At 32.7% G+C, this 27,309-nt stretch overlaps 4 protein-coding genes across 4 annotated transcripts; 1 reads left to right on the plus strand and 3 right to left on the minus strand.

Moving 5' to 3' along the window:
- Positions 1 to 9,013: 9,013 nt before the first annotated feature.
- Positions 9,014 to 10,035, minus strand: LOC132718755 (potassium voltage-gated channel protein Shaw-like; the record flags this gene model as incomplete). The annotated part of the gene is made up of 2 exons (XM_060702481.1): positions 9,559 to 10,035; positions 9,014 to 9,285 (listed from the first exon to the last, which is right to left on the minus strand). Coding segments are annotated over exons 1-2 (749 nt in total), but the record flags the coding sequence as incomplete, so codon positions are not given.
- A 1,542-nt stretch (positions 10,036 to 11,577) lies between these two features.
- LOC132718758 (uncharacterized) lies at positions 11,578 to 13,366 on the plus strand. The gene is made up of 3 exons (XM_060702483.1): positions 11,578 to 11,977; positions 12,867 to 13,036; positions 13,258 to 13,366. Exons 1-3 carry the CDS (start codon positions 11,771 to 11,773, stop codon positions 13,364 to 13,366), a joined length of 486 nt encoding a protein of 161 aa, XP_060558466.1. The 5' UTR covers positions 11,578 to 11,770.
- A 10-nt stretch (positions 13,367 to 13,376) lies between these two features.
- Positions 13,377 to 17,242, minus strand: LOC132718757 (uncharacterized). The gene is made up of 3 exons (XM_060702482.1): positions 16,325 to 17,242; positions 15,799 to 15,940; positions 13,377 to 14,162 (listed from the first exon to the last, which is right to left on the minus strand). Exons 1-3 carry the CDS (start codon positions 16,387 to 16,389, stop codon positions 13,377 to 13,379), a joined length of 993 nt encoding a protein of 330 aa, XP_060558465.1. The 5' UTR covers positions 16,390 to 17,242.
- A 2,293-nt stretch (positions 17,243 to 19,535) lies between these two features.
- On the minus strand, positions 19,536 to 19,979 carry LOC132718746 (6-pyruvoyl tetrahydrobiopterin synthase-like). Its single transcript, XM_060702471.1, has one exon. It carries the CDS (start codon positions 19,977 to 19,979, stop codon positions 19,536 to 19,538), a length of 444 nt encoding a protein of 147 aa, XP_060558454.1.
- Positions 19,980 to 27,309: the final 7,330 nt, after the last annotated feature.

Consider the following 27,309-nt stretch of genomic DNA (forward strand, 5'->3'; position numbering starts at 1 on the left):
TGCTCAGTAATAAAAATATTGGTTAAACTTACTTTATAAGCATAAATTGTACGTACTAACTTAAATTTACTTATTGAATCTGGTTGTGTTGCTTTGAAATTTTAATTGATAAAAACCATTTGTGCCATTGTAATTATCAACATAATACCCCCCTCCCCCTTATTGTTGCAGGCATAATTTTACCTTTAGGAAGAACATGGTTGTAATACATTTGAACTTACTTGAATGTAATACATAGAGGATATTTAATGAATGTAAGTTTAATACTGAATTTATTGAACGAGTTAAATGAAATTATATTATGCGAGCCTCTGGCGAGCATGATATAATTTTTTTTCAACGAGTTCAATAAATTCAGTAATGAACTTACACGAATTTAATATTCTATTTATCATATACAAAAATAAAGACCGTTTGAAGTACAGAAAACGTTTTTCATTGATGCGCCTAAAGTGTAACGCTAACATTTTGCGCGTCTAAACGTTATGTTTGTATAACGCAAATGACGTCATGTCAAAATATATGCACAACCATGCACTTTATTTAGGGAGTCGCAAAAACTGCACGGGTATGCGATAAATCATTTTTTCTCACTTACCAAATCCGTAAATGTTACTAAAAATAGCGGTGTTGGAAAATCTTTTCTTGCATATCAGACTGGCGTTTCCGTTAGTTTTACCCATGCCGGAAATGTCATCTGGCATGGGGGGTTCCAGATGAGTCGCGTGCTGTACAATGGCACGATAAAGATGACGTCATTTTACCGTTATGAATAATTTTGTAATTCATACGCTGTTGAATGAAAGTAGTTACGGTTGTAATGATATAAATTTTCATTGAAAATAAAGATGAAGAATTAAAAATATAATGGAATACGGTAGAATATGCAAGAAAAAATATCTGACATATGTTTGCGGTTCGGATCGGAATATCCGTCCCTCGGTCACCCGCCCATGGGCGGTAACTCGGCAAGCCTCGTTACCGCCCAATGGGCGGGTCACCTCGGGACGGATATTCCGATCCGAACCGCAAAATATGACAGATATTATTATTCTTGCATATCAGACTGGCGTTTCCGTTAGTTTTACCCATGCCGGAAATTTCATATGGCATGGGGGATGCCAGATGAGTCGCGTGCTGTACAATGGCACGCTTAGGATGACGTCATTTTACCGTTATGAATGAAGTTGTGTAATTCATACGCTGTTGTAAGAAAGAAGTTACGGTTGTAATAATATAAATTTCCATTGAAATTAAAGATAAAGAATTTAAAACATAATGGAATATGGTAGAATATGCAAGAAAAAATATCTGACATATGTTTGCGGTTCGGATCGGAATATCCGTCCATCGGTCACCCGCCCATAGGCGGTAACTCGGCAAGCCTCGTACCGCCAATGGGCGGGTCACCTCGGGACGGATATTCCGATCCGAACCGCAAAATATGACAGATATTTTTAATCTCACATGGGCTTATCTCACACTCTCTTCAAACGTATTCTTACACATGCGCGATTCACTCCTATTTTAACAAAAATGAAACGTCAAACGGTCAAAATGTATTAAAAATATGTGAGCTTATCTATTAAATTGTCCACGGAATCAAAATAGATTGGTATTAACTTTCACACTGCAATGAGTCCTACCCTACCTAAGTCCGCCCTTGCAATATCGGTATGTTTCTAAAAATAGTACACTTTAAAATATCGCAAAATCCTTCGTAAAATCGGATATTATGACACTTTGCCTGAAAAGCATCCATGTTTTCTGTTATGATAACGATGCTTCTTGATGACGAATCTCATTTTGATATTTTTTAATTGAATATTGGGCCAAAATAACCGAATAATTAGGAAAATCTTTGTAAACGGTAAATGCTTTTTGTCAACCATTAAAGTATGTACTGAATTCCTTATAAACACTTATATTACGACACTTTCGACTTAAACATTGATGTGTTTTATCATGATAACCTTACTTTTAGACGAGGGATCCAATATGAATTTATTCTCATTGAACTTTTCACACATAGAATTTTTTGAGGACGTAAAGTCAGACGCCTAAGCCCCGCCCCGCTTTTCAAAACTAGGTACGTTGTAATGCGCGTAGCAAGTAGTTTCACTGATATTTATATTTTGTTTCTTGTGTGTCCAGGTGAGTGAAGTGAGTGAGCGAGCCAAGGCTCGTTCCCAATGGAACCGATCACCCTGGGGTTGGGATTTCCCTATCCTCTATCTAACCCAATGATAGATTCTATTAATGTAACATAGTTACTGTTTGAAAATTAATGCCTCAGCTTAAATTTAAACTGGATAATGATATTCGTTCAATTTGAATTTATTCTCTCCATAAGATAATCAGAATAGCATTTTCCCCCATTTATCATTTCCTTTTGAAAACCAGATGTTCATGTACATATATTATTATTATATAAAAATCAAAAATATAAATTACAGAACAAATTACCATTTTTGCTTCAAGTTTATCATAATAAAATTTAAGGTTAATTATGATTGATCGGTCGTGAAAACAATTTGCCTTATCTTGTTTGGTTCTCTGCTAATTTAAAACTTATTTATCCTTTCAGTTAATAACGCCGTGAAAAGTTACATTTATCAATTATTTTTTGTAATTGTCGATTTGGTTTTAACTGGTGGCTTGCATGTCAAAGTTATCATTGTCATAATTATTATTCAAACTAACCGAGTTGAAAGAATAAGTACACTGATTGCTAGTTTCACTCATTGCTAGTTTAAAATAAATTTTCAAATATATGTGCTTATAGTCTTAATTCTTATTGTTTTAAAGATCCTGTAACACAATTTTTTATGGTTTTAAATAATAAATATGATGCTCAAATTAAGATTTATCAATATCGTAGGTGGTAAAAAGCCTTATTTATAAAGATATTACCGAATTTAACATTTCATGTAAATAAAGGGAGGTAATAAAAATTTATTTTCTATAAAATTTAAGTCAAATTTTACAATAAGAAATGAATGCATATATTTAAATGATTACATATGCACAAATATTTGTATACGTATATATATAAAATTTCCGTCTTTTTGCTTTTCCAGATTTCAATATCGAATACGATAAATCAAGCAAGTAACTGGTGCAATGAAGTGAAAAACATTACGTCTAGTTTAGATTTATCAATCCACTTTGATAACAAAATGACAGTGAATATTGATTGTGTTAAATAAAAAAAGACTATTATGCAAATAGATGTGCAACTGACTGTGAAAAGGTGCTTACATTAAGGACTTACAAAACATTTAAGATCCAATTTTCTTTGAAGGCAATTTGTTAATGAATCTTAAAAGAAATGAACGCTCAATTTATGTACAGCTTTGGTGTGGTAGTCTGCCCTTTATTCCGGAGAAGCGCCAAATCAAAGAATCTGTGCTGTATGCCAATCAGGATTTACTGAGGATGAAACTCATTCCTTAAAAGTGTGTCCCGTATATAACGATATAAGATCAATGACATTTAATGACATTATTACAATCGATGTACAAGAAAAGCATTGATGCAAAGCATCAAAGGGCGTCCAAGCAAGATATGCAGCAGGTGCAGATGAACTAGTAGATATATAATGACAAGATATTCTTATAAACTGTTCAATGGTTCATTGGTTTTTACCAGAATTGTATATCACTTAATTATGAATGAAAGAACGAAAGACATTGTTCATTATTTATAACTTTGATTGGCATGCTAGAAATTAGAATACTACTTGCTATTTCTTTATGATCGTGGTTATTAATAGCAACGGATATACATGTATACAATCATTTATAATCCATATGAGTAACGCATGATCAACACCACACTTGTGTAATTGTCCCTTATTATGTTATCGCTATTAGCGAAGACCCCCTCTTAAGCTATCTGTTCACACTTAGTAACAATATGACACTTGTTATATTACCATGTTGAGCATAAATGTTTATTATACACTAATTGTAATATCTTTTTTAATAAAACATACAGATTTTATGAATATTGTTTTCTTTTCTTTTTTGTGTTTTATGCACTACTTTAATACTGAGTTTTTACGTTTACTACTATTTTAAGAATTCAATTGTCATAATGACCGACGATTATAAGTCAAAACTCAACAGGAAAAAGTCAGTAAATTATGGTTAAACTTTCAATATATAATATTGTTTATTCTTAAACCATATACATGTATATACATTTGTATTTTTCTTTATCATTTTTTAAATTATCAATCAATTGAATAATTCATAAAATCTGATTTGTAACTTTGAATAATTCCTCGGCATCTTTACTAAACACGAATAACAAATTAAATAAAATGTTTCAAAGTTGATAGTGTCATATTAATGCCATAAAAATGTACATTTTTTCTCAATTATTGTACATATTTATTGTTTTTATCTCATATAGATAAAATAAAACATGCGATTTGTGTTGTTGGTTTTTTTTCGAATTGTATGTTTATGTATAATAATAATCAATAAATTTGAGAGTTGATCTATTTTTATTAATTATTGTAACCAAACTAAGTGACAAATATTCATTTTGAAAAAAAAGCTTATTTATCTGTAAAATATTTGTTCTGTTCTGTAACGATATCAAACATCTACTCCAAAACCGGAAGAGACCGGACAATAAACGTGTGGTACTATTCGCCGGTCGTCAAAATAGACCAGGAGAGACCGGGAATTACCGACAAGAGTACATCCCTCTATAAATAGATTTTCGGAATATTTAGGTCATCAACACAACATTCTATTTACAGCTTTCGGAATAACATACCATAATAACCCACTGTGTACTACAAAATGATAAATAAAAATACCCCGAAGAGCGCGATTTATTGACGGAAAAGGTTAATTAATTTGAAAATGTTTGCATTGCGAAATTCTCCAGTTCGCTATTCATTGTAATTAATAATCAAGCACCCTCATACCGATCGGAATGATCGGCTTTTATTATGAACAACTATAAAGGCTCGAGAAGTTGCTGTCGCCCTTTCACAAAATCTGATTTCATTACATAAAAGGCGCCGCGCTTCGGCGCGGCGTCAATAAAGCAACATGACAAAATGCGGAAAAATTAGTACATTACCAGAACAAAGTAATAAAAGATATTGCATATGTTTTAAGAAGACATCTGCTTTATAATAGGTAATTGGCGTTTAATGTGCAAAAAGTAAAACAATGCGATATACTGATTTTCATGTTCTGATTTGTGATACTGCAATTTACAAATCGAGCAGTCAATATGTTCCTTTTTGTTCACTGTTTAATATATATTTGTACTGGGTGCCCTACTTGGGTTTGTCGGGGGGCCGCGTCCTGTGAACGTTGCCTTTGCCTTGTTGAGCTTTATTCTTGTTTATTTTTTGCTTTACTGCTTTGCTTTAATTACTTTTCTATACTTATTTTACATTACTTTGCTTTAATTTACTTTATTTTACAAAACTTTCCTTTACTGCTTTGCTTAACTTTACTTCACTTTGCTTTCCTTAACATTATTTTGCTTAACTTTACTTAATATTGCTTTACATTACTTTGCTTTTCTACTTTGCTTTACTTTACTTTGCTTTGCTTTGCTTAACTTTACTTTGCTTTACTTTGCTTTGCTTTGCTTTACTTTACTTTACTTTATATACTTATATAACTTTCAACATTACAACAGGAGTTGTCTTATATATATACCCTGTATCCTGTATTCAATGGATCTGATCTTAATATGAATGCTTTAATACAATATACTTGAATAGCTTATTTTGATAACACTGACATCATTTCTGAATTCAGCCATTCTAAAATTAACGCAGTTAATTTGCAAAACAAATATCGCCACTATAAAAAAGAGATAGCAGTGGGTGTACATACACGACTTCTAGTATTAATTTCTCATTTTTTGTCAAATATGATTGTGTCAAATTTTATCAATAAAACATGAACACTATTGAACTTCTGCATTCCTAACATATTCTTTGTTTTTACGTTTAGAGTGAAATTAATGTAACATCATTAATTTCGAGTTTTAACTATTTAATATAAAATAAATTCAAATGTTAAAAAAGAATCAGGATAATAACATCTTTGCTAAAGAACACAGATATTCAGATTTACAAATATTTAAGTCTTTTATGCATGTAGAATTTTAGATATGTGTTATAATTGGCGAAGTCTTGTATTTTATAAAAGAAAATGTTACAATGGAGGTAATCACATTGTATGATGTTCATAAGTATCATAGTTTCTCCCTTTAAAAGCCATGTGATTTTTCAATTTGTTGAGTATTTTCAAGTCATATTGTTTATATTTAAAAATTGCAAGTTTATGAAATTAAAAAACAGTTTAATTTTTAATAATGCTGTATTTAATTTGTTTCCAACAGCGTAATGGTTTGATAATGGAAAGTTATGCCAAATTTACTAAGGTGATGTGCCACAAATAAATAACAATGATTGAACTAGTAGATGTAATAACATAATATTTCGATTTCATATCTGTTAATATGCCGCGTTGAAGAAGTTCCACCCGTCGTGGAAGTGTTAGGGAGCAGGTTGCCTAAATGATAAATCAGAATCGTGCACGAACTCAGGCTACGCATTTTCCATCTACCCAAGCAAAACAACAAGCAGCATCATAGTTGCAAAATCCTCCAATGAAACCTCCAGCAGAACTAGAACACATCGTAAATAGTTAAGAGAGGTCGTCAAGATTTACAGTGTTAAAAATGAGTACTGGCAGCATTAATTTTTGCGTATCAAATTGAGTTTAGTAAACCTCATTTAAAGACTAAAATCATTAGAACAAGTCTAAAATAAATTGTTATGCGCACGATCCGTTTCAAAATATGACTTTAATTAAACGAAAAATTAACATTGAGGTGAATATGTCTGTAAAAGGAAAAATCATTTTACGTTACATTTAACGCTACAAACAATGATTTATTCCGTTTTTAATCCTTTTAACTGATTAAATTGATAATTGTTTTCTAAAAGCGTTTTTCTTTCATGTTTAAAATAGTAACAGTAAACACTAAAGCTGAAACTAACCAAGCTCTATTATATGACTGAGTAAACCGTGCACTGAAATTTTACGGTGGCTGCAATTCTGATGCCTAAACCCGTAAAAGCAACCCCTCAGCCACAAGGGGTGGCCAAATGAACATTTCTGTAGAATTTCATCAACATCTATTGTCGGTTGAGGACATGTTATTTCACACCTTTTTAAGCAATATTTTTAAAGGTCCATCTAAGAATCATTCCTGTTCAGTTTCATCAATATATACCGGACAGCTGTTTAAAGGTTTTTCTAGTTTTAGTTTTTGTGTCCATCTTGTTCAGTCGACCGAATCAATTTGAGCATTTTTGGAGGGGACAATACAAGGATCATTCTTGTTTTGTTTCACCACTATTAGTGTAGGGCGTAAGGACGAGATATCATTTAAGTAAAAAAATTAACTACGGACGACACGCACCGGACACAGGCGTATCACAATTTCTTACCTTGAGCACGTTAAGGTCAGGTGAGCTATCAACGTTTATCGTTTATATTAATTTTTAATTTTTCATCATCTTAAAGAAAACTCTTTTACTTCATGGATAAACATGACGGTATTTGCTAAAACATATTTATATTATAAGCTATTGACATATTATGATCAATATTTAAACGCGCATATTTTGTCAACTAATAATATATATCAATATTTTTTTTTGTAAAATTTCATTAGTCTTCATAGAATGTCAGTAGTACGAGATGTAAAATATAGAACATCATTTACAACTATAACTGTTAACTTTAAACTTGCTAAATTCTATGATTTGACTCCGGAACAATCAATTCAAAGTATAAGAAACTATAATAACAAAAGTCAGAGTAAGCAACTGTATAGAGACCGGTCAGTCTGCAAGGATGTACTAGCTGGTCAGGTTCTACAGTAGTGGTAAAGGCTTATCACTTGCGGCTCACGTAGTGTAAGGGTTCAAATCGTAATAATTGTAATGTTTGTTATCTTGGTTATCAATAGGATAAATTTATTCCCAACCGCATCCTCACCCCAACTTTGTTCTTGAACACTCTCTTGAGTCTTGTTTATCATCACTGTATTTTCTATATGCGGAAAAAAAACATGCTAGAAACGCAATATTTTTCCAGTGCATTCACACCTTTTTTTATTCTAATTTTAATTTAAGCATTTAAACTAGTCATACAAATCTAACAAACAATATCTTTAATAATCACTGCCGTTATCGTCTTAACCGTGATTGTATCGACAAAGTCTTTCTTACAAAATTGCGTTGGAAAAGTTTTGTTTTGAAATATATTTATGAACCGATTTACAATTTCGCAAATTAAATTTAATTGAATTCAAATGACATCGTATTTCAGTAGAATACGTAATAATCTCAAAACATCCTTTTAAGTTTGACCGCTTTGAAGTTGTTTAATCCGAATCCTCCTTGATAGATTGCGTCCCATATCTTTTGATATGCGTATCGGCGTATTGTTGATAACTACAGTACGTGTAGTATGACGATGCAATTATTCCAATCGGAAGTGCAAGAATTAGCACACCACACACTGCGCATGTCGACGCAATAATGTGACCAAAAACGGTGCTTGGGTAATAATCTCCATAGCCAACTGTTGTTAATGTAATCAGTGCCCAATACATCGCTACAAAAACGTTGTCGAATTTTGAGTTATGAAACATTTCTGCGATGAACATAATGAATCCGAATATGAACATGAGTATTCCGAGCATAAACATAAGTACCTTTAATTCTTGCAAGGAAGAAAGGAACGTGTATCCCATTATGTTGAATGCTGGTATACGTTTCACGAGAAAAAACAAACGCGTCAGTTGCAGTATTGACAAATATTTAAAAGCCACGTAAGTCCGTATGCTAGTTACTGTTGTCAATGACTCCAGATGAATTTCCATTATGAACGATATCCAAAATGACAAATATCCGAGTATTACTATAAATCGGAAATAGCTAAACATATACATGGTTTTCTTTCTTGGACAGACGAGAAATGCTACAAGGAAATCTACGGTTAAAATAAAATGGCAGCTTGCGTCTGTGTATAGTAAATATGGGTGTGGCTTGAGAGCTCCGAGTGCAGAGTCGGTGTTATTTTCGAGGCCAAGTAACTTGCCAATTTCAATGAGAATGCTCTTTTCGGATTTTGTTAGGTCGACAGTGAACATTGGTAGAGTTGCCAAGGCCTCTGTGATTGTTGACATAACAATCAGCAAAGATATAAAGCTTCCCCAAATCTGAAATCAACATCAACATACGTGTAATTTAGGAGAGGTTTAGTATCACGGTGTGAGAAACTGAAAAATAAGAACAAGTATGGACTTTGTCTTGATTTCCATCGAAACATTATACTTCTTTCATATTAACGGGTGAAATGAATATTTATCAACTCCAAAGTCTAATTCCCATATTTGTAACAAACCAGAAAAACTGTTAAACATTTGATTATTGATTAAATAAACTCTGTTAAGTGTCAAATATAGGAACAAAACATTTAGATAATTACGTACCATTGCATTTACTGAAGAAGACGGCTCATCGAGAAAAAGCCATATATTTTTCCTCCATGGTGATATATCACGTTCTTCTTCAACGAGACCTGCTTCACATCGAAGATATTTTGTTACCTTACGGATTTTAGAAACGTCATTTTCGTTACGGTACAGTGCCTCCCAGCAACATGGCGCCACGTGACTCGGAGAAACGCCCCAATAGTCAAGTTCTTCACTGAAAGAAGCTCCACAAATATCTTTTGGTAAATGAATCGTTCCTTTTCTGCAACCATCCAAGATACTGTTAAACATTAATGGATTTCTGTCAAAGAAATATTCATTTCTTGCCGAATCATAATTTTTCGTCTGCAAGTGAAGATTTGCTAATCTGGATTCCTTAAATGTTTTTAACGTTTTAGAGGGACATTCAAAAATAGTTCCACAAATATTGATTCGAATAATACCTTCTCTAGATAAACACACAGTCGTCGCCATTGCAACTGAATTGAAGTAATATATAAACATAAAAAAATAATTCATGTAATTTCAGTTTGTACAGCAGAACTTAGCATCAAGCTGATGACGAGATACATTGGTGGATAAGAAACGAAATAGTGCCTGTAATACCTTCTCTTTTATAGTCTGATATTTTCATAAGCGTCAAAGTACTGTTATAAGTTATGCAAAGTAACACATTGCATAACAGTATATTTTGATAGGCAGTGGTGCCCTTTAAATGAGCTTTTAACGATGATGTCAAAAGTCATTTACATATATATTCTATAATTGTGTGCAAATCTCCTGAATATTATACACGAGCAAACATAAAATGACCACTTGTCCATATCCCTGATAAATATTTGCAATTTAGATAGCAGACTGTCTGACTTTCTTATCATATGGTAAATTATATCTCTCATATGAAGTCCCATCCTTGTTCCTGTCCTCGTTTACAATTCTGAGCAGACAAAAACAAAGCTCAAACAGTCCACTAGAATCATATTATTTGTTCTTTTTAACTGACAACTTCAATACAGAATCTATGTAAAATGTTATGCAGTTATAAAATTCATTTTCAAACACGGTCCACCAAGCTCGCTGTACTTTGTAGACGCCTGAATTTCATGTCATTTTCTTTTTAACTGATTTCAGTCCTTACCATGCTCGAGCAGAATTGTTTTCCTTTTCTGTACAGTCTAACCAGGCTCTATACTGATGGCAGCACACTTTTTGTATTTATAAAACATGTATGCAGAAAACATGTCGTAAGATGTAAGTACTTGAATATATGGATGATGATGATCACAGAACAATTGCGAACTATTTTTTCCACATTGATGAAGCAACATCAATGAATTTGCCATATTTCTGTTTATTATATTAATATTTATCTTTAACCCTTACCCTGCTGGCCGTAACTGATTCTACCTATGCGACCACTGCAGCTAAAGACTACCCGGCACATCATAGTCTGTGATGTTCGCTATTCAGTAAGTATATGTTTTGAAAGTTGGTGTTGTATTTCTATGAATATAGCCTGTACTATATTTGGTGTTTGTTATAGTCAAAATATAATTGTATGCATATAGCTAGACCCTTTTCGCTAGATTTTTCGCAATTCGTTTATTTTCTGAATTCATTAAATCAATAAATTTTTGCATATTTGAGCGATTAACATAACAATTTGGTATAGAAGGTTTCCTTAAATCCTCAAATCACTGTAAAAAGTACATTCCAGAACAAAATGATATTCATCTTCTAACTTGTCACAAAAAATACATTTCCTTTCATTTATAGGTGTATTTTTATGTCTTGTTCACCTACCTGTTTCAATAAAAAAGCCTTTGCGAGCAATCTCGCATGCGAGACATACATACATGCAATTTTCTTACACTTAAAAAATTAAAGTATGGTTGAAATCTATGGTTTGATATATACCTGTTAGAGATTGTTCTGCTAAAGTCATTTAATCTACCAGACCAATTTTGTAAAAACTGATCTTTAAGTCTTTGCTTAACATTTATTAAGAACAATTGACATTACGCCACCTGTCAATCAAACTGACCAAGCCTTCGCCGATAAGCCAATCAGCGATCGATATCTGTTCACACTCCCGGAACGCTTCGGTTCCATCCAACCTCCGCCATTTTACTTAGACAAGCTACTTGTCTAGGATAACTAGCAACGGATTAAATTCTATAGAAAATATATTGATTTCTGGTAAATAAATATGGTGAAACGCTGCCAATTGGGTACATGTAATTCGGACAGCAGATATCCCGACAGACTGAAGGATGGAATTTATTTTATTCCATTTCCTAAGCCAAAAAGGAATTTAGAGAAGTGTCGTCGGTGGATCAAATCGTGCGGTCGTCCACACGATCAGTTAAATATCCAAAAAGTTGACGGAAACTATCAACTTTACGTATGTTCTAAGGTAAAATTTAGTTATATCTTACCCATTTTATACAAGTCTACAATGATAATCTGGTTTTAAGAAATCGATACTCGTCAAAGCCTGATTAAACTACTTTACGTTTATCATATTTGTATCTGGACATTGTAGAAACGTTTTGCTGACATTTATGTGCGTTTTCCATTCGTTTTGATTATAGTCAGACCAAATAAATTACAAAATATCATGCTATCACGGTAGATTTGTAGGTTAAATTCAAGGCTATATATAGCATCAGAACGTAAACATTACAAACTGACAAATCAGAAAGCATCAAAAGCACATGTTCTTAGTAAACAAATCCATATATGGAAAACGGTAAACATGAGCAATTCTTTGACCTTGACATATCTGTCTGAATGGAGAACCGCTGTCAGGTGCAATGACATGTATTCAGGTACAAAACTAGAATTTCATAAACTTATGACAGATTCTATATGTATTATGACATTATGTCCAATACATTAAATAGTATTTTCATCAATTTTGCTACACAATATGGGCCACTAATGATTATCATTCTACATTTAATGAACATTTTTGTATTTGTTGTGTTTATGTTAGAACCTCAATCATTGTAAACAGTTAATCATTTAAATATAAGGGCCGGCTAACTGTGATTAGTTGGTGATTATCTCATGGGATCATTGATGTAACATGTTGAGAATTGAGTACTGCTCGAGCCGGTGCTAGGGGGCTTGATGTTGCATTTATTCATTATCAAAACAGGTCTGCAATTTTCATGTAATTTTGTTGTGATAACCCTTCCAAGGAATCACTTTGTTTCCAGATTTATGTACTAGAAGGTTGATTTGAGAAAAGCGGGTTAAATTATATTGCAGTTTTAATGCAATAAATATCATAATTTCAGCATTTTCCAGAAGGGAAGCCGACGGAGAGTTTCCCAGATCCAGTGCAGGCCAGTTTTTCGGAAAGACTACTCAAGGTGACTCCTGTAAGACGACCACCGAAACGCCGCCCAGAATCAGAACCTCCAGTATCAAGGAAAAAGAGAAATATACTTTTAGAAATATTTTCCAGGTATTTATTTTGCATCAATGCATATTTAAAACAAATAAATTATAAAAAAGATGTATTCACATGAAGTAAAACTGTTAAACATAAATGAAAATAGTAACATCTTGATAATGCAGTAGTATTTAAAGTAAATTCCTGAGCATAAAATCTGAAGTATACATGTACGTAAATTCAATTTTGCTCTCAAAGTTCTAAGTGTTTTTGCATTTCACTTTTCATTATAGTGTCAACAATGAGAATATCAATGAACAGCACATAGATAACTCTTCACAGTCAACAAATGAATTTTGTGCTGATGTTTCTGTACAAACCGACTTTCATCAAGGTAATTAATTGTTTTCACTTACAGTACAAATTTACAGTAAACACAGCACAGTTTTGAAAGTAATGCTTCCATACTCTCCTTGTCCGCCTTAACTCTTATTACGCAAAAATCACACTTTGTGTAAGTCACAAAGTCACACCACTTTGCTCCTGACACAAGCAACTGGCCTTGAACTTGCCACCAGTAGTTATGGCCCTTTTTCAACTGAACATTGCCATTTATTTCATGTAGGTGAAAATCTCTTTTCTCAAAAACATCTCTTTCCATTGCCTCTCTTAATTTTAAGTCTCTACACCAGAAAGGACACTTTATTTCTAACAGGCCTGACTGACCATTGCAGCAGACTTTACCATCTGGTGTAGCAGCTATACATGGGAAGAGTGGATTCACCATTAATCCACAGTCATGCACATGGTTTCCTGTCATTTTCATATATTGCATTGAAGCTACTGACTCTTTTGATAACCCATACTCTGTTGGACTAGATTTAAATGGTTTACTATTCAAAATACTGTCGACACACTTTTTATTTACATCACTCTTTCTGTTCATAATTTTCCCAAAATTAGAGGCTGTTAGCCTCTGTTTTCTCTCTTTTTTCCAAAGTTCACTTCCTGATTGTTCTTTGGTATTTAATTCTATATAAACAGCTTCCTGTTTTGAAACTTTAACATTCTCAAAATGACTCTGATAGTCTCTTACAATGTCCAAATTTCCAATGTCAGGGGTGGTGGGAAACTCCCAATCAGTGGCACAGGGAGAGCTTGCTCCTGAGGGCTCTTCTACTGGCATTATCAGGGGAAGCTTAAATGAAAAGAAAACAAAATACAACAGCTGACAATATTTATGCAAATTCGATATGACCATAACAAAACAATTTAAATGTTTGTAGTTTTAAAGCTGCATGCCTCAAGATGAGCCAAAATATTTAAAGACAATCAATATTGAGAAAAATGCACTTAAGTTTTAAGACAGAAAATACATTCAAGATCCAAGTTATATTTTACATGTTATGTGCGTTTAATGACTGATTTTGTAGTATTTAATCACCATATGTCTACAGCATTACTAACGCAGTTATGGGTGTTTTAGCATATCTTGACAACTATTTGTTATTTTTTGTGGATTGTAAGTGCTGATTGCAATATGTGAATTACTTTATTTGTTCAACTCACAATATTTTACATTTAAATACATTACCAAAATTTTCAAATCTGGCGCCGTGCTGCTTTAAATTTTATGCTATATGTGCTTGTATACACCTTAATGTAAGATTGTGATATAATGTAATTGCAGGTGTGTCCCCAATTGATCTGCTTACCCTTGCAGCAGAGAATCATGGGTTAAAATCTGAAGTTGACCTTCTGCAACAACAGATATCAACTTTACAGAATCAAGTTGCAGACAAAATTCTGAGAAATGAGGAGTTGTCGCGTGAGAATGAAATATTACGGCAGGAAAATGGAAAGTTAAAGAAAAGACGTTTTCTGTGAGATATGTTCAACAGTCCAAAATAAAGAACAATTTTAAGTACTATACAGGATTTGTGTACACACAGTTTTTGTGTATCCTTAACTTTCTTATGCCAAAAAGGGGATTAAATGAGCTGCCATTTAAATTAAAAAAAAACTATATCTAAGGCTTTGAAAATGAAGGCTGAAGACCAGCTGCTTCTTGTTCTAATGAAACTGAGGCTAAACCTACAGTTTCATCATCTTGGAAATTTATTTAACCTATCACCGCAGGATACTGGTGCGATTTTCCGAGAGTGGATAAATTACATGTATTATCGGTTTGGTTCGGTTCCACTTTGGCCATCTCGTTCCTCAATAATTGACATGATGCCGAAAACATTCCGAGAAGATTTCCCTACAACAATGATAATTCTAGATGGAACAGAAATTAAACTTGAAAAACCTTCCTCACTCCGCTCTCAGAGTCAGTGTTACAGTGACTATAAGTCATGTACTACCTTAAAGGGGCTTGTTGGTGTCGATCCTAGGGGCTCATTTACATTTATTTCCATGTTATTTACAGGGGGGACATCAGATAATGAAATTACAGCACGAAGTGGACTAATGGACATGTTAAAACAGTTGTTAGATTGTGGCAGACTACAGAGAGGGGATGCTGTTATGGTTGACAAGGGATTTCTGATAAGGGAAGACATCGAAAAACTTGGACTCGAACTGATAATTCCACCTTTCGCTTCATCAACAGAACAAATGCCCCCATCAGATGTTGCACTTACTCAAAAAATTGCTAAACATAGAATTCATGTTGAAAGAGCTATTTCAAGAGTGAAGAAATTTAAAATTGTTGATCATAGACTGGATCTTACTCTGTACCCATCTATAAACCAAATATGGTTTTGCTGTTGTTTTTTAACAGGATTCATGCCTTTACTAATTAAAGACCAGGACAATAAATTGTTAATTACCTGATGAGATAGTGTACTACTGATGTGCTGTGACCCATGAGTTGTATTTGTTGTACCAAAGGGTTTGCTAGCCAAATAGCCTAAAGGAGTGTTATCCATTGACTGAAGGAGCTCTATGTCACTGTCAAGCACTTGTATTTTTCTGTAATGATAAATGCAAAATAGTAGCAATGAGAAATTAACTTAGAAACATTCAATACAATATGTTTATTTTAAGAAACTGGACTTAATTATTAGTATGTATTAACATATTTGTAGCTTATTTATTCATTACACAAAGTCAATAATCAAAAATTTAATAAATACTAAATGAATGTAATTTTATACATGTTGTGTTTCTATCAGTATTTATCATATATTTATGAATAAAGCTTATTGCTTAATATAACCATTTGTTGAATGTGGGGACTGACTGTCATATGAGTAAACATGACAGTAACACTAGAACAGCTGAACTCATGCCCCAAGGGTGGTGGTGAGGAAGACACCATAACCACTATGCCATTTTCCCCCCTTAAAAACATACCTATTGTCAATAAATGTTGGAACTAGAGGCCGTCTCTTTCTACCCGTTATACCCGACCTTGACATAGTCACAGTGGTTCAGGACAAATCCTTACACCACGTGGCCTATCCCATAGTTGAGGTTGACTGGTACAGGCAGGCCGGCTTGGAATGTCAATCAAACCTTCAGTTAACCAGTCGGTCAGTTTTAAAACAACTGCTAAAACATGGGAACATTCCCCAGACATACTGAAATTCATAAAAACATAAGTAATAATGAGTCATTACCTATTAATAAGTAGTATTTTACATTTAATAACTAATTGTTTATTAAAATTGAAAACGCTGTGATCCGATGCAAGGAAGACCTTTCATAATCCCTACTGTATAAACTGACACATTTTTTATTTACTCTCCTTGGATATATGACCCATAGGCTATATAAATGTTCACATCAAGGCTACCAGCATGTTCCTGGCGTTAAAAACTGAAAATGTGTGTGTCGTTTAATTATATAATATAGGTTTATTCTGCGCAAAATTATAATCTACTCGGTAGATTTTTATGTTATTTCCGGTATGCGACAGTAAACATGAACTGTGAAAAATTTCCCTAAAAATCATGGAAACATCCAAAACATATCGAATGAATCATTATAGAAATAGTGGATTGCATTGACAATAAACTTAATTTATAGTAAAGTATTTTACATTTTTAATGACTTCGTAAAAATTAAGTTTAATTACCCTGCTTTACATGAACAATGAGCGTCAGAGATGGATTTTTTCCCTACCGCCATGTTGATTGTATGCGGTTTCTCAGATTTTCTTTGTGAACGGAAAACTGAGGATTTCACATCAATAACCCCATCTCTTCCATGGAAAACCTTTACAGATGCAACATAACTCTCGTTTGCAAACTTTCTGCTCTGAATTCGTTGCCGAAGCGTTTATATAAGAGAAAATGCTCTCCAAAATCACAAGGTAAATCTCGTAAGCGAGCAGCCATATTGCGAAAGTTGTCTAAGGTTTAGAAAGACGATACCACGTGACTTAGTGGGCGGAGCGATCCTATCGTTGGCGTAATGTCAATTAAGGATCACCAATACTTTGGAAAAGCCAAACTTCATTAAAATCAAGAATACAAAATAAATCTCTTAACAATGAGCACCGATTTTTTCTGGAAGGATTATCTGTGATATCTTGTTTAAGAAATAAATATATATTTTTCTACTATATTTGTTTTCATCTGATTGTAACAACTTGATCCAGAAGTGTATTATAATATAATATCGCATATTTTACAGAGGCAATCTTCCCAACTTCCCATAAATAAAACCATTCTGTGTATTCTTTTTAACTCCCAATATACGTTTACAGAAATTCATATGAATACGTTCCACAGATTTGCCTTGATAAATGTAATGTGAAAACAAGCAAGTAAATTTCTACGTCTTTAAAAACAGATTATACATTACCTGTGTTAACGATCTGTCAGAAGCTTTTAGAATATAACGTTATACAAATTGTACATCAGCTCATTAACTTTGCTTTTTAGACAAGACATTCATTTATCGCTATTTTGACGTTTTGTCGCGAAAAAAAATATGGAAAGAAAAATACAGTAAATTAATTAGTATTCATTTATATTCTTACAAACATTTCAATTTCGTAGCATCTCGCAAATGCACGTTTGCCTTCAGGTCACAAACAAATAAGCACAAAGCTGTGAGACAGTTGCCTTGTCGCAGTTATAAGACGTCGATTCCAAGATGCAGTTGTCCAAGGTTGTATTGATATAAAAATAAAGTTCGGTATGCGCACTGTACCATAACCATATTAACTCTGACCAAAACTGATGGTGTTGAAAGCGGGACGAGTAAATACATCCTGTAGACAGGGGTGAACTTAACATGACTTTAAGTTTAAGGCAGGAATAAAAATCATTTTATCTTAACTTTGTTCATTTTTTTCCATAAAAGTACTTGTTTACATAAAAGTCATTGTATCCTCAAAATGAATACCCTTCAGAAAGGAGGTTCTGCATTAGGCATCTAATACCTTAACAACTTATGTTCGTTGAAATTGATAAGCTACTTCACACAATGCCAGGGTAAAAAAGAAGAAATAAATCACTTTATTTTACTTCAGATCTGCAGTATTATATTTTGTTTTTAAAAGTTACAAATAATGAATAATTTCATAGAGATCAGTGACAGATATAATTGATTATTTCAAACAATTTTATGTACGATAAATACATAGTAACCAATTATTTCATTATTCAACACAACTGCAAAATGTATTATATGTTTTTTTCAGGCAAGGTGGATTACTGTATGAAATGTATATTATTTCAAAGGATCTATTCATATTTTAGATTGATGACATTGCTCTAACACCATTACGATATGCTCATTGCTTTGTAATTAAATTGAAACATTTTAAACATTGAATTGCTAAACCTTTTGTTGCTGGGTCGTGTGGGGGTTGCGTTCATTGAATGCCACCTTTCCTTGTTGATCTTGTTTATCATATTCTATATTTCTTTACTGACAAGCCAGTCACCTTGAAAATCGACAGTTTGGTATATTGAGAGTTAAAAATTTATGAGGCATTCGTACTTTAATACACTACTACTTTTTTGTTTGCGTTCAACACACAAAAAAGGGAGATAACGCAACCATTGATAACTATTAACCGTCACATGACAGATCAGTTATTTCATCACAACTACTTACATACTATAATCATAAAAAATGAAAACTCATAAAATGTAATTTAAATTACGATGAATATATTTAATGCTTGTCTAAAAACTGTTAAAATCCAAATAATCAAATGATCATGTTTTCAAAAAGTTTATAATATACGATTTATTACTTATGTAGAAATAGTTTTTTTACTTTCTATTTTTCTAATATGTGTTTTTATATTCTTGACATATATTTTTTCCGTAACAACTAAAGGTATTTAATCAGACAACATTAAAGAATGTCGCGTTCGACGATTATAAATTTACACTGGTAGTAAAATAAGTACAATGACGACAATGCATATCTATAGATAAATAAAAGTGGTTGAAAGTTGGGACAGGTGTGACAGGTGACCTAACTGATGCCATCTTAACTTTATAATTTTAGCAAGTGCGAAATGATTTCTTTACAGCTACGACGTGTGCTCAATTGCACAGTTTCCTGTTATTTTGTGACATCGAACATGAATTGAGACTCGTTATTCTGACTGTTCACCTCTATAAATAGCAATATTCTTTTCAGTTTCATGCACTTTGACCTCATATAAAAGTCCAGGTGTAAGTTGATCAGCCATTCTCTCCCAAATATACACTGCAATATTCTCTGCTGTGCTAATTTTATCTTTAAAATAGTCCACGTCTAAATCCAAATTTTTATGATCAAGTGTTGACATAAACGCTTCTTCCATGTAAGCTTTAAGATCGGTAAGATTGAGCACCATTCCGGTCACAGGGTCAACCAGGACCACGTAACAGTCACCTCGACTTTGTAATTGTGACCGTGGTCCTTTAGGGTTATTACATTTACCAAATATAATTTGGTTATCTTCATCTGAAAGATTATTGTTATTCAGTCGATGACATGCGCTGAAACAATCACTACGGGAGATATAGACGATCGGTTGCTTTTTTACAGGAAACATTATTTCTCTGGTTTAAAATCTGAAAACATATAATAGAAATGGTTTAAAATCTGAAAACAATTATTTCTCTGGTTTAAAATCTGAAAACATATAATAGAAAAAAAAGTATCATCCAAGTATCTTTTAGTATTTGTGGGATTGCGATAGTGTATTACATGCATACAATTTACTTGTCATCTCACAAAAAATGTGAAGAACAGATTCGAATTCTAGCCCTTTAATGACGTCATGGTACATTGCCGATACAAGATAGTTATTCTTACTACTTTTACTCGTGTTAGATGCCCGAAATTTTGTTAAATTGAATAAGTACACATGAATAATATGTTTAACATAATACTCATACGTCAGTTTCAATGCTAGATCAATGTCACCTCTAAAGAATTAAACATGTCTCATTGTGTCACAGGCTTAATCAAACCGAGCCTGCAACATTTTCAATTTTGCAGTGTTGGCTTTCTTTATGGATTCTTATTTTCTCTATTTTACCACGCATATACAAATCGTATGTTTTGCTAACCACATAACGATATCTATCTTGTGTTTCAAAAACTATCACTGTTCCGGAAGGTCGAAAACGGCACCATCATTGTCTTCATATAAGTATGAAAAATTTTTGGGTTTGGGAAATTTTTTTACTCTTATTAACTTTTTAAAAATGTAAAAAACAAAAATATAAGAAATTTTTATTTAAATTTTATTTAAAACATTGTCAAGCTTACAATGTTAAAACAATAAAAACGATTATATAGATATTTGTAGTACTTTTTAGAAAAGTAATTTAATAAATGTAATAATTCTTAGTAATGTATACTTATTGTGTCGAAGAAAACAAATAATTCGGTCAGTCTTGGATAAATTTCTCATAAAAATGATATACTAAGTTATTTTAATGCACAACACACTATATAATACGTATAAAACAAAAATCATGTAGTGATTATTTTGAACTTAAAATTAATTTTAGTAATTTATATTTTGCTTATAAAACATAAGTGTGCTGTCTTCGTCGTGTCGCGTAGCATGTTGCCTTCTTTCGGTTGCGTAGCATGTTGCCTTCGTCGTGTCGCGTAGTGTGTTGTCTTCATCCTGAGTCATAGTGTGTTGTCTTTGTCGTGTCGTGCAGCGTGTTCACTTCGTCGTGTCGCGAAGTATGTTGTCTTCTTCGGGTCATGTAGTGTGTTGCCTTCGTAGTGTTGTGTAGTGTGTTACCTTCGTCGCGTCGCGTAGTGTGTTATCTTCGTAGTGTCGCTTAGTGTGTTGTCTTCGTCGTGTCAGAAAGTGTGTTGTCTTTATTTTGCCGAGAAAAGAGTGTTGTCCTCATCTTGTTTCATAGCATTTTGTCTTCGTCTTGTCGCTTAGTGTGTTGTCTTCGTCATGCCGCATAGCGTGTTGTTTTCATCTTGTCGCTTAGCGCTTTTTCTTGCATATCAGACAGAATTATTGGAGAGGTCATCAGACATCATTTGAAGTTAATAAATGTCATTTAAAGCCTAAAATCATTAGAATCGGTATATGAAAACGGTGGCTCAATTGAATCTATCCATCAGAGAGCATAAATTCACTATATATCAAATTTCGGGATTAATAATTCCATTTCTGGAAAGGGAAAAACTGAAACAGGAACATACCGTAAGTAAATATTGACTTGGCGTCTATTTCTATTATTCTGTATTTTATTAATTAGTTGCTTATTAAGGTAATTATTTGAACTGTAATGTATCAAAATTGAACAGCGTACACACGTACTTCAATCAGTTAAAACTTACGTACTTTTTTATCAATTCATGAAATGATCGTGAACACGCAGAGTCGCATTTCTGGAAAATACTTTTACGAATCTTTGAAATGTTTGAAATGTTGGTAAGTGGCAAGGGGTTCCGAATCTAAACTTGAATGAGAACCATAATAAGACAGGAAACAAAAAAAACTGATCCGGGCGTGCTTCGAAACATAATAGCGAGGTGACCTGCTGGTACTGATTTCCGGTTTGCTCCAAAAATAACTGGACAGTAAACAAAATAAACCTTTAATGAAGAGCAGACAAAGTTGTCACCTAAAATTTTGATGTACTTCCGGCAAATGTTTTCAAAACCATCACTTTTGAAGGTACTCGAGTTTACCGTAATGCTCGCTGTTATATGTGTGGATATGTTTCCTATCTCATTATGGTTCCCATTCAAATTGAATATACATGTATTAAAAAAACTTAGATTAAAATAGCTTAATAATAATAACAATAATAAAAATTATGCCAATGATAATAATTACTATCTTTATTTAAAGGTGACACATGAAGATATACCATCGTTAAGAACAAATAACATATATTAACTGAAAATCTACATAACACACACAAATACACACGCACACACGCACAAATCACCAAACAATAATAACTATTCCCCATTGCGTCAATAATTATTTGGTCCTGTAACAAACATAATTTTATTTTTTTTGACAACGCACCTTTAAGATATTACATATCATTCATACTTTTTCAATTAAGAAATACTTTAACAAATATACAAGTACATGCATAATAAATATTATAACATAGTAACACAATGACAGGGTTATAAATATATTTATTTGATCTGCAAGAAAGGCTTTTTAACAAGATGTCAGAAAATTAGTGAAACGGACTTTAAATGGTATTCTACTCCAAATCTTTGCACCGTTGTTACAAAAAGTACATGTATTTTACCATAGTTTGTGCGGTGTTTTTAGTATCACAATGACATGCTGATTTTATATTGTTACTTTTATATTATAGCATAATGATATCTACAGATAAAGGCGTCCGCCATTTAGTACCCATCATTACAAACGAAAGACAATGAGAATCCAATAATTCAGTATCGCTCGATTGGTAAATTTGTTGGTGATATCAAATAAGGTTATTACACTATTATTTACTATTTTATGTTCAATATCAAAATGCAATCATTTGATCAACCTTATGCCAAACTGAAACATATAAAATAAAATATATTTCAGCCTAAAAAATCTGAAAATTATTTTAATGCATAATTATATAATAATTTTCGAATTTCACCGATTAAATTTACTTACTCAAAGTATCCTTTATATTTCAGATATACTCATTGCAACACATTTCTCTATTGATTTGAAATGTATTTATGTGAGTTTATCGTATATATGCATCGCAATAATGAAGTGCCTGCTTACCAAACCGTGGAAATACTGGTTGGGTTGATTGAGCTTGACTATAATATGAGTAGAAATTTATTCTGTCTTTTCACCAACCATTTTATTTATATCGATATTCTTTTTAAAGGAGCCCCGCTAAGGTCAAAACGTCTAAAATCATAAACTTTTAAATTCTAACAAAGATCAAGTGAACCACTTTTAAATGGAAAAATCTGCAAAGTAAAATAAACAAAAATACTCAGAATGAAATTCAAAAATCATCAGTAAGTGCAATTAACAGCCTGATTTGAGTGAAAAACGTTCATGTTGGTCTCATTTTGCACAAGAAAAAATATATGAATAAAAATGCACGGGAATGATTTGTTAATTTGTTGTCAATTTAATGATTCAAACCTATAAGAAATGGTTCAATCTTGGACAAATAGTTCAAGTCCCATTGTGTCAAAAACAACTCAGTGGTCATCTGGCATATCTAGTTTGAATGTCACATTGTAGGACGAAACGAAGCTTGAAATGAATCGAACATTTAACATAAAACACAAAAAATATTTTTGAAAGCTCGTGCATAAAATCTTATATGCTTTTATATGCTCTGAATCGAAAATGTTCATAATATTAATTACTATGAAATAAGTGAAAAGAAACGTATACATTTACATAATTGCACTTATTATCTAACAAACGGAGAATTAAATAACTACTCTAAGAAATGATATTTTATTTTATTCTTACATTTTACATGTATTACTAAGTGATATGTTCAGAAACTACAGGGTATCGTTGGGCCCATCTTTTAGTCGTGCCACCGACTTAAATTAACAAAAACACGCCCCCCCCCCCCAGAAACACTACACTGGGGCGATTTAGGGATACACGGAAGCGACAAAACCATAAACAGAAGCGACGAATGGTACTAAAACACAGAATTATTAACTGAGTAGGCATGGCGGCATCAAATGAGTTTGAATACGCATGTTCATGAGGAAACAGAATTGCGATATAAAACAAAAGCGGCAAGACAACACGCCGAAACTAAGACACGATACACCAAGGCGACAAGACAGCTCGAGAAAACGATGACACGACGAAACAATACCCCAAAAGAAGCGACGATACTCGAGCCGCAGATACGCTGAAACGACAGGGTATTTAAGTGATGTCACGGCGGGACGGTAAATAGCTAAAAAAGGAATTTTTAAAGACGCTCAAAACAACAAAATTGAAAATAATGCAGACTTGGTTTGATTGAGCCTGTTCATGGACAGTACAGTTACCGTCTACGACCCCTAGCAACGGCTTAAGCAGAATTTAACATTTAAACACGAAAATAGTGAAAGTTGTAATTTAGAAAACATTGCAGATGTGTTCATAAAGCGGTTATCATGGAACATTCAATGTAAAAATTTCTTGCCATTCCATAAAAAGTGGAGTATTGTCTCCAAGTGAAAGAAAGCGTGTGCAGTAAAAGAGGAAATAATGGACATAACGAAACAGTACAGAGATGATGATTAATAAAGCGAAATGTTGATGCGCGGAAGCGATAATACGTAAAAGCGATGTCATAACGAGACGATGCAGCCAAGCGAGGAGACGAAAAGACAATGATTTAAGAAACAACACGATGTTAGGGCATGATCTTTATTTCGCGTTTTCGCATTGTCCTATCACTTAGCCCTATCGTCTCGTCGTTTCGGCCTATTGTCTCGCCGTTTCGGTGTTTAAAGTGTATCAAAGGTCACCAATGCGAAGAAACAATGATCCAAACGTAACGTCCTTTGACGACATTGTTATATATCCTGTTCTTTTGTTTTCCTTAATCTATGTTTTTATTAGTCTCATATTCAAATTTCTTTTTTTTTTCATCACTCTGAATACGTATGCGTTTCTGTCCCTTATATATGCTCTCATTGTTGGGTTTGCAAAAGTTTTTACTAGCTATAAACGCTGTCTCATAAGTCTTATATCAAACGGAACACGTGCGAAGCCTTCATGAAATCATACAAAAGATATAGGTCACTTCATTTTCCAATTACTTTTCATGTTTTCCTTTTGGTAGTTATCTGTAGTTACCCATTTTGCATTTTTTTTCAATGCATTATTGACTATCCTCAAATAAAGTGTTGATCGTCACATTTTCTTCAAGAAAAGTAATAACATTCACCACTAGTGTTTATAGAAACATACAAATTTGTATTGGTGCACTATTCATGGCTGGCAGTACTCTTGCATGTATCTTAAGACATTTATCCGAATCGTTGTCCAATCTCAGCTACCTCTTCAATTTTATCCATGACCTCTACTCCATCGGAAATTAATCATATTCAAAATCATATCTCTTTTGTACATTTCAATGTTCAGAGTATCGAACATTAACTTGATATCCTTTTTTTAGAACTCTCCGAAACTTGGCTCAAAAATTCTGTTCCAATAGAAGACTTATTACTTTCCTCGTATCATTCCCCTGAACGCAAAATTGCCCCTTAGGACTCTCATGGTGGAGTTATTTTGTACATTAAAGACAATATACACTACAGACGTAGAACACATCCAGAATAAAACAGGTAAGAATGTACTTAGATCGAGTTGATTCTTTGTAACAATCGACATATTCTCTTTAGTATCTTTTATCGCCCGACAAACTCTGCCATGTACAACAATCTAATTGTCCTTTGGTCTTGCCATTGACATCAATATACCTGACATTCAACCTGAATGTAAACTGTTATTCGTCAAACCGCAAAATTACATCCATAACTCAACAATTCAATCTTGAACAACTAATCGATAAAACCAACACAATACACTTAAAATTCAAATAGTTTGATCGACATTATATTTGTTTAAAACAAAAACAATGTATATTTTGTTTTTCGAAATTCTGTAAACCGCAACAAAGGTGTTTTGACCGCATTGTTTGGGAACATGAACATGCTGACTATGAAGCATTACGTGAAGATATAAATACGTTTGCACGGGAAAACTGAATTGATGCAGATGTTAACATATATGCCAATAACGTAATCAATCAGATACAAACTTTCGCTAAAATAACATCCCTAACAAATTGATTTAAGTAAGACCATTAGATGTTCTTTGGATGACAAATTCAATCAGAGTTAATATCCGTACAACGGAGAGTACATAAAATATGCATGATTAATATTTGACAAATGAAAATAAACAATAATTTATGTTGTTATAATTCTTCATTTTTATCTGATAATAAGAAATAAACAAATACAAAAAATATTACATACAAGAACAGTAGTACGTAGATTGTGTTCATAATGTTAAAGCTTAATTATCAATTGATCAGAGTCTCATTTTATGTGAATTTTCCAAAAACATATCGCCGTCGTTCGTTTTAAAAACGAAAATCATTTTGGTTGGAACTATGTCACATGTCATGATATCTTAATATTTTAAACTGTTTGTATTAAAAATATTGTATGTGCATAGTAGTAAAATTTAAAGAATTATAACACAAACATATACAATTATGATACAATAACATTACATAAAACAGGATAAAAAGGGGTCACACATACTTCTGCAGATTTCTTTGTAAATTGTAAAAATAAAGAAAATTATTATGTAACAACACGTACAAGTACACAAGTTACTAACATGAATTAATTAAATAATTACACTTAGAAAAAGTGAGATAAGTCATGAAAAAACAACAAACGACGAAAAAGGTGAGAATTACAATTAATGTGCGATCATATTGAATTGTTTATATAAAGAGGGTCCGGAAGAAGAAAAAAAAGCTCGATTTTAAGTCTAAAAAAATTTCTACTCTATGAACACTCAAAAATTATAGTAAAGAAAAAGTATAGATAGGAGCATAGTTATAGAACTCAGAGAACGAGATGCCATTGCGAGGGATAATTGAACAGTTTTGTGATAGTTTTCTATAAGAAAAGGAATTTTTACTTATATGTCAACATAAATTATGTTTATCTATTTTGTGGAGAAATTGATGTAAAGATTTGTGATGATGTTATACTTTTTTATCTTTAAATCAAACCACTCCTAAAGCTGATATAACAGTTTTGCATAAAATGGACCCCATCTTGGATTGTGAAGAGGTATGAAAGCGGAATTTTGTAAGAAAAAAGAAGGTAACACATGAACTTCAAATCTACATGTAAAA

This window comes from Ruditapes philippinarum, unplaced genomic scaffold, assembly GCF_026571515.1.
Source record: "Ruditapes philippinarum isolate M1 unplaced genomic scaffold, ASM2657151v2 ctg3505_1_1_1_1, whole genome shotgun sequence".
NCBI lineage: Eukaryota > Metazoa > Mollusca > Bivalvia > Venerida > Veneridae > Ruditapes > Ruditapes philippinarum.

Coding starts and splice junctions, on each gene's coding strand:
- LOC132718758 (XM_060702483.1), top strand. CDS start 11,771: ATGGTGAAACGCTGCCAATTGGGTACATGTAATTCGGACAGCAGATAT. Junction 11,978..12,866: donor AACTTTACGTATGTTCTAAG/GTAAAATTTAGT, acceptor TCATAATTTCAG/CATTTTCCAGAAGGGAAGCC. Junction 13,037..13,257: donor CTTTTAGAAATATTTTCCAG/GTATTTATTTTG, acceptor TTTTCATTATAG/TGTCAACAATGAGAATATCA.
- LOC132718757 (XM_060702482.1), bottom strand. CDS start 16,389: ATGTCAAGGTCGGGTATAACGGGTAGAAAGAGACGGCCTCTAGTTCCA. Junction 15,941..16,324: donor CCAACATTTATTGACAATAG/GTATGTTTTTAA, acceptor TTATCATTACAG/AAAAATACAAGTGCTTGACA. Junction 14,163..15,798: donor GTAGTACACTATCTCATCAG/GTAATTAACAAT, acceptor TTTTCATTTAAG/CTTCCCCTGATAATGCCAGT.
- LOC132718746 (XM_060702471.1), bottom strand. CDS start 19,979: ATGTTTCCTGTAAAAAAGCAACCGATCGTCTATATCTCCCGTAGTGAT.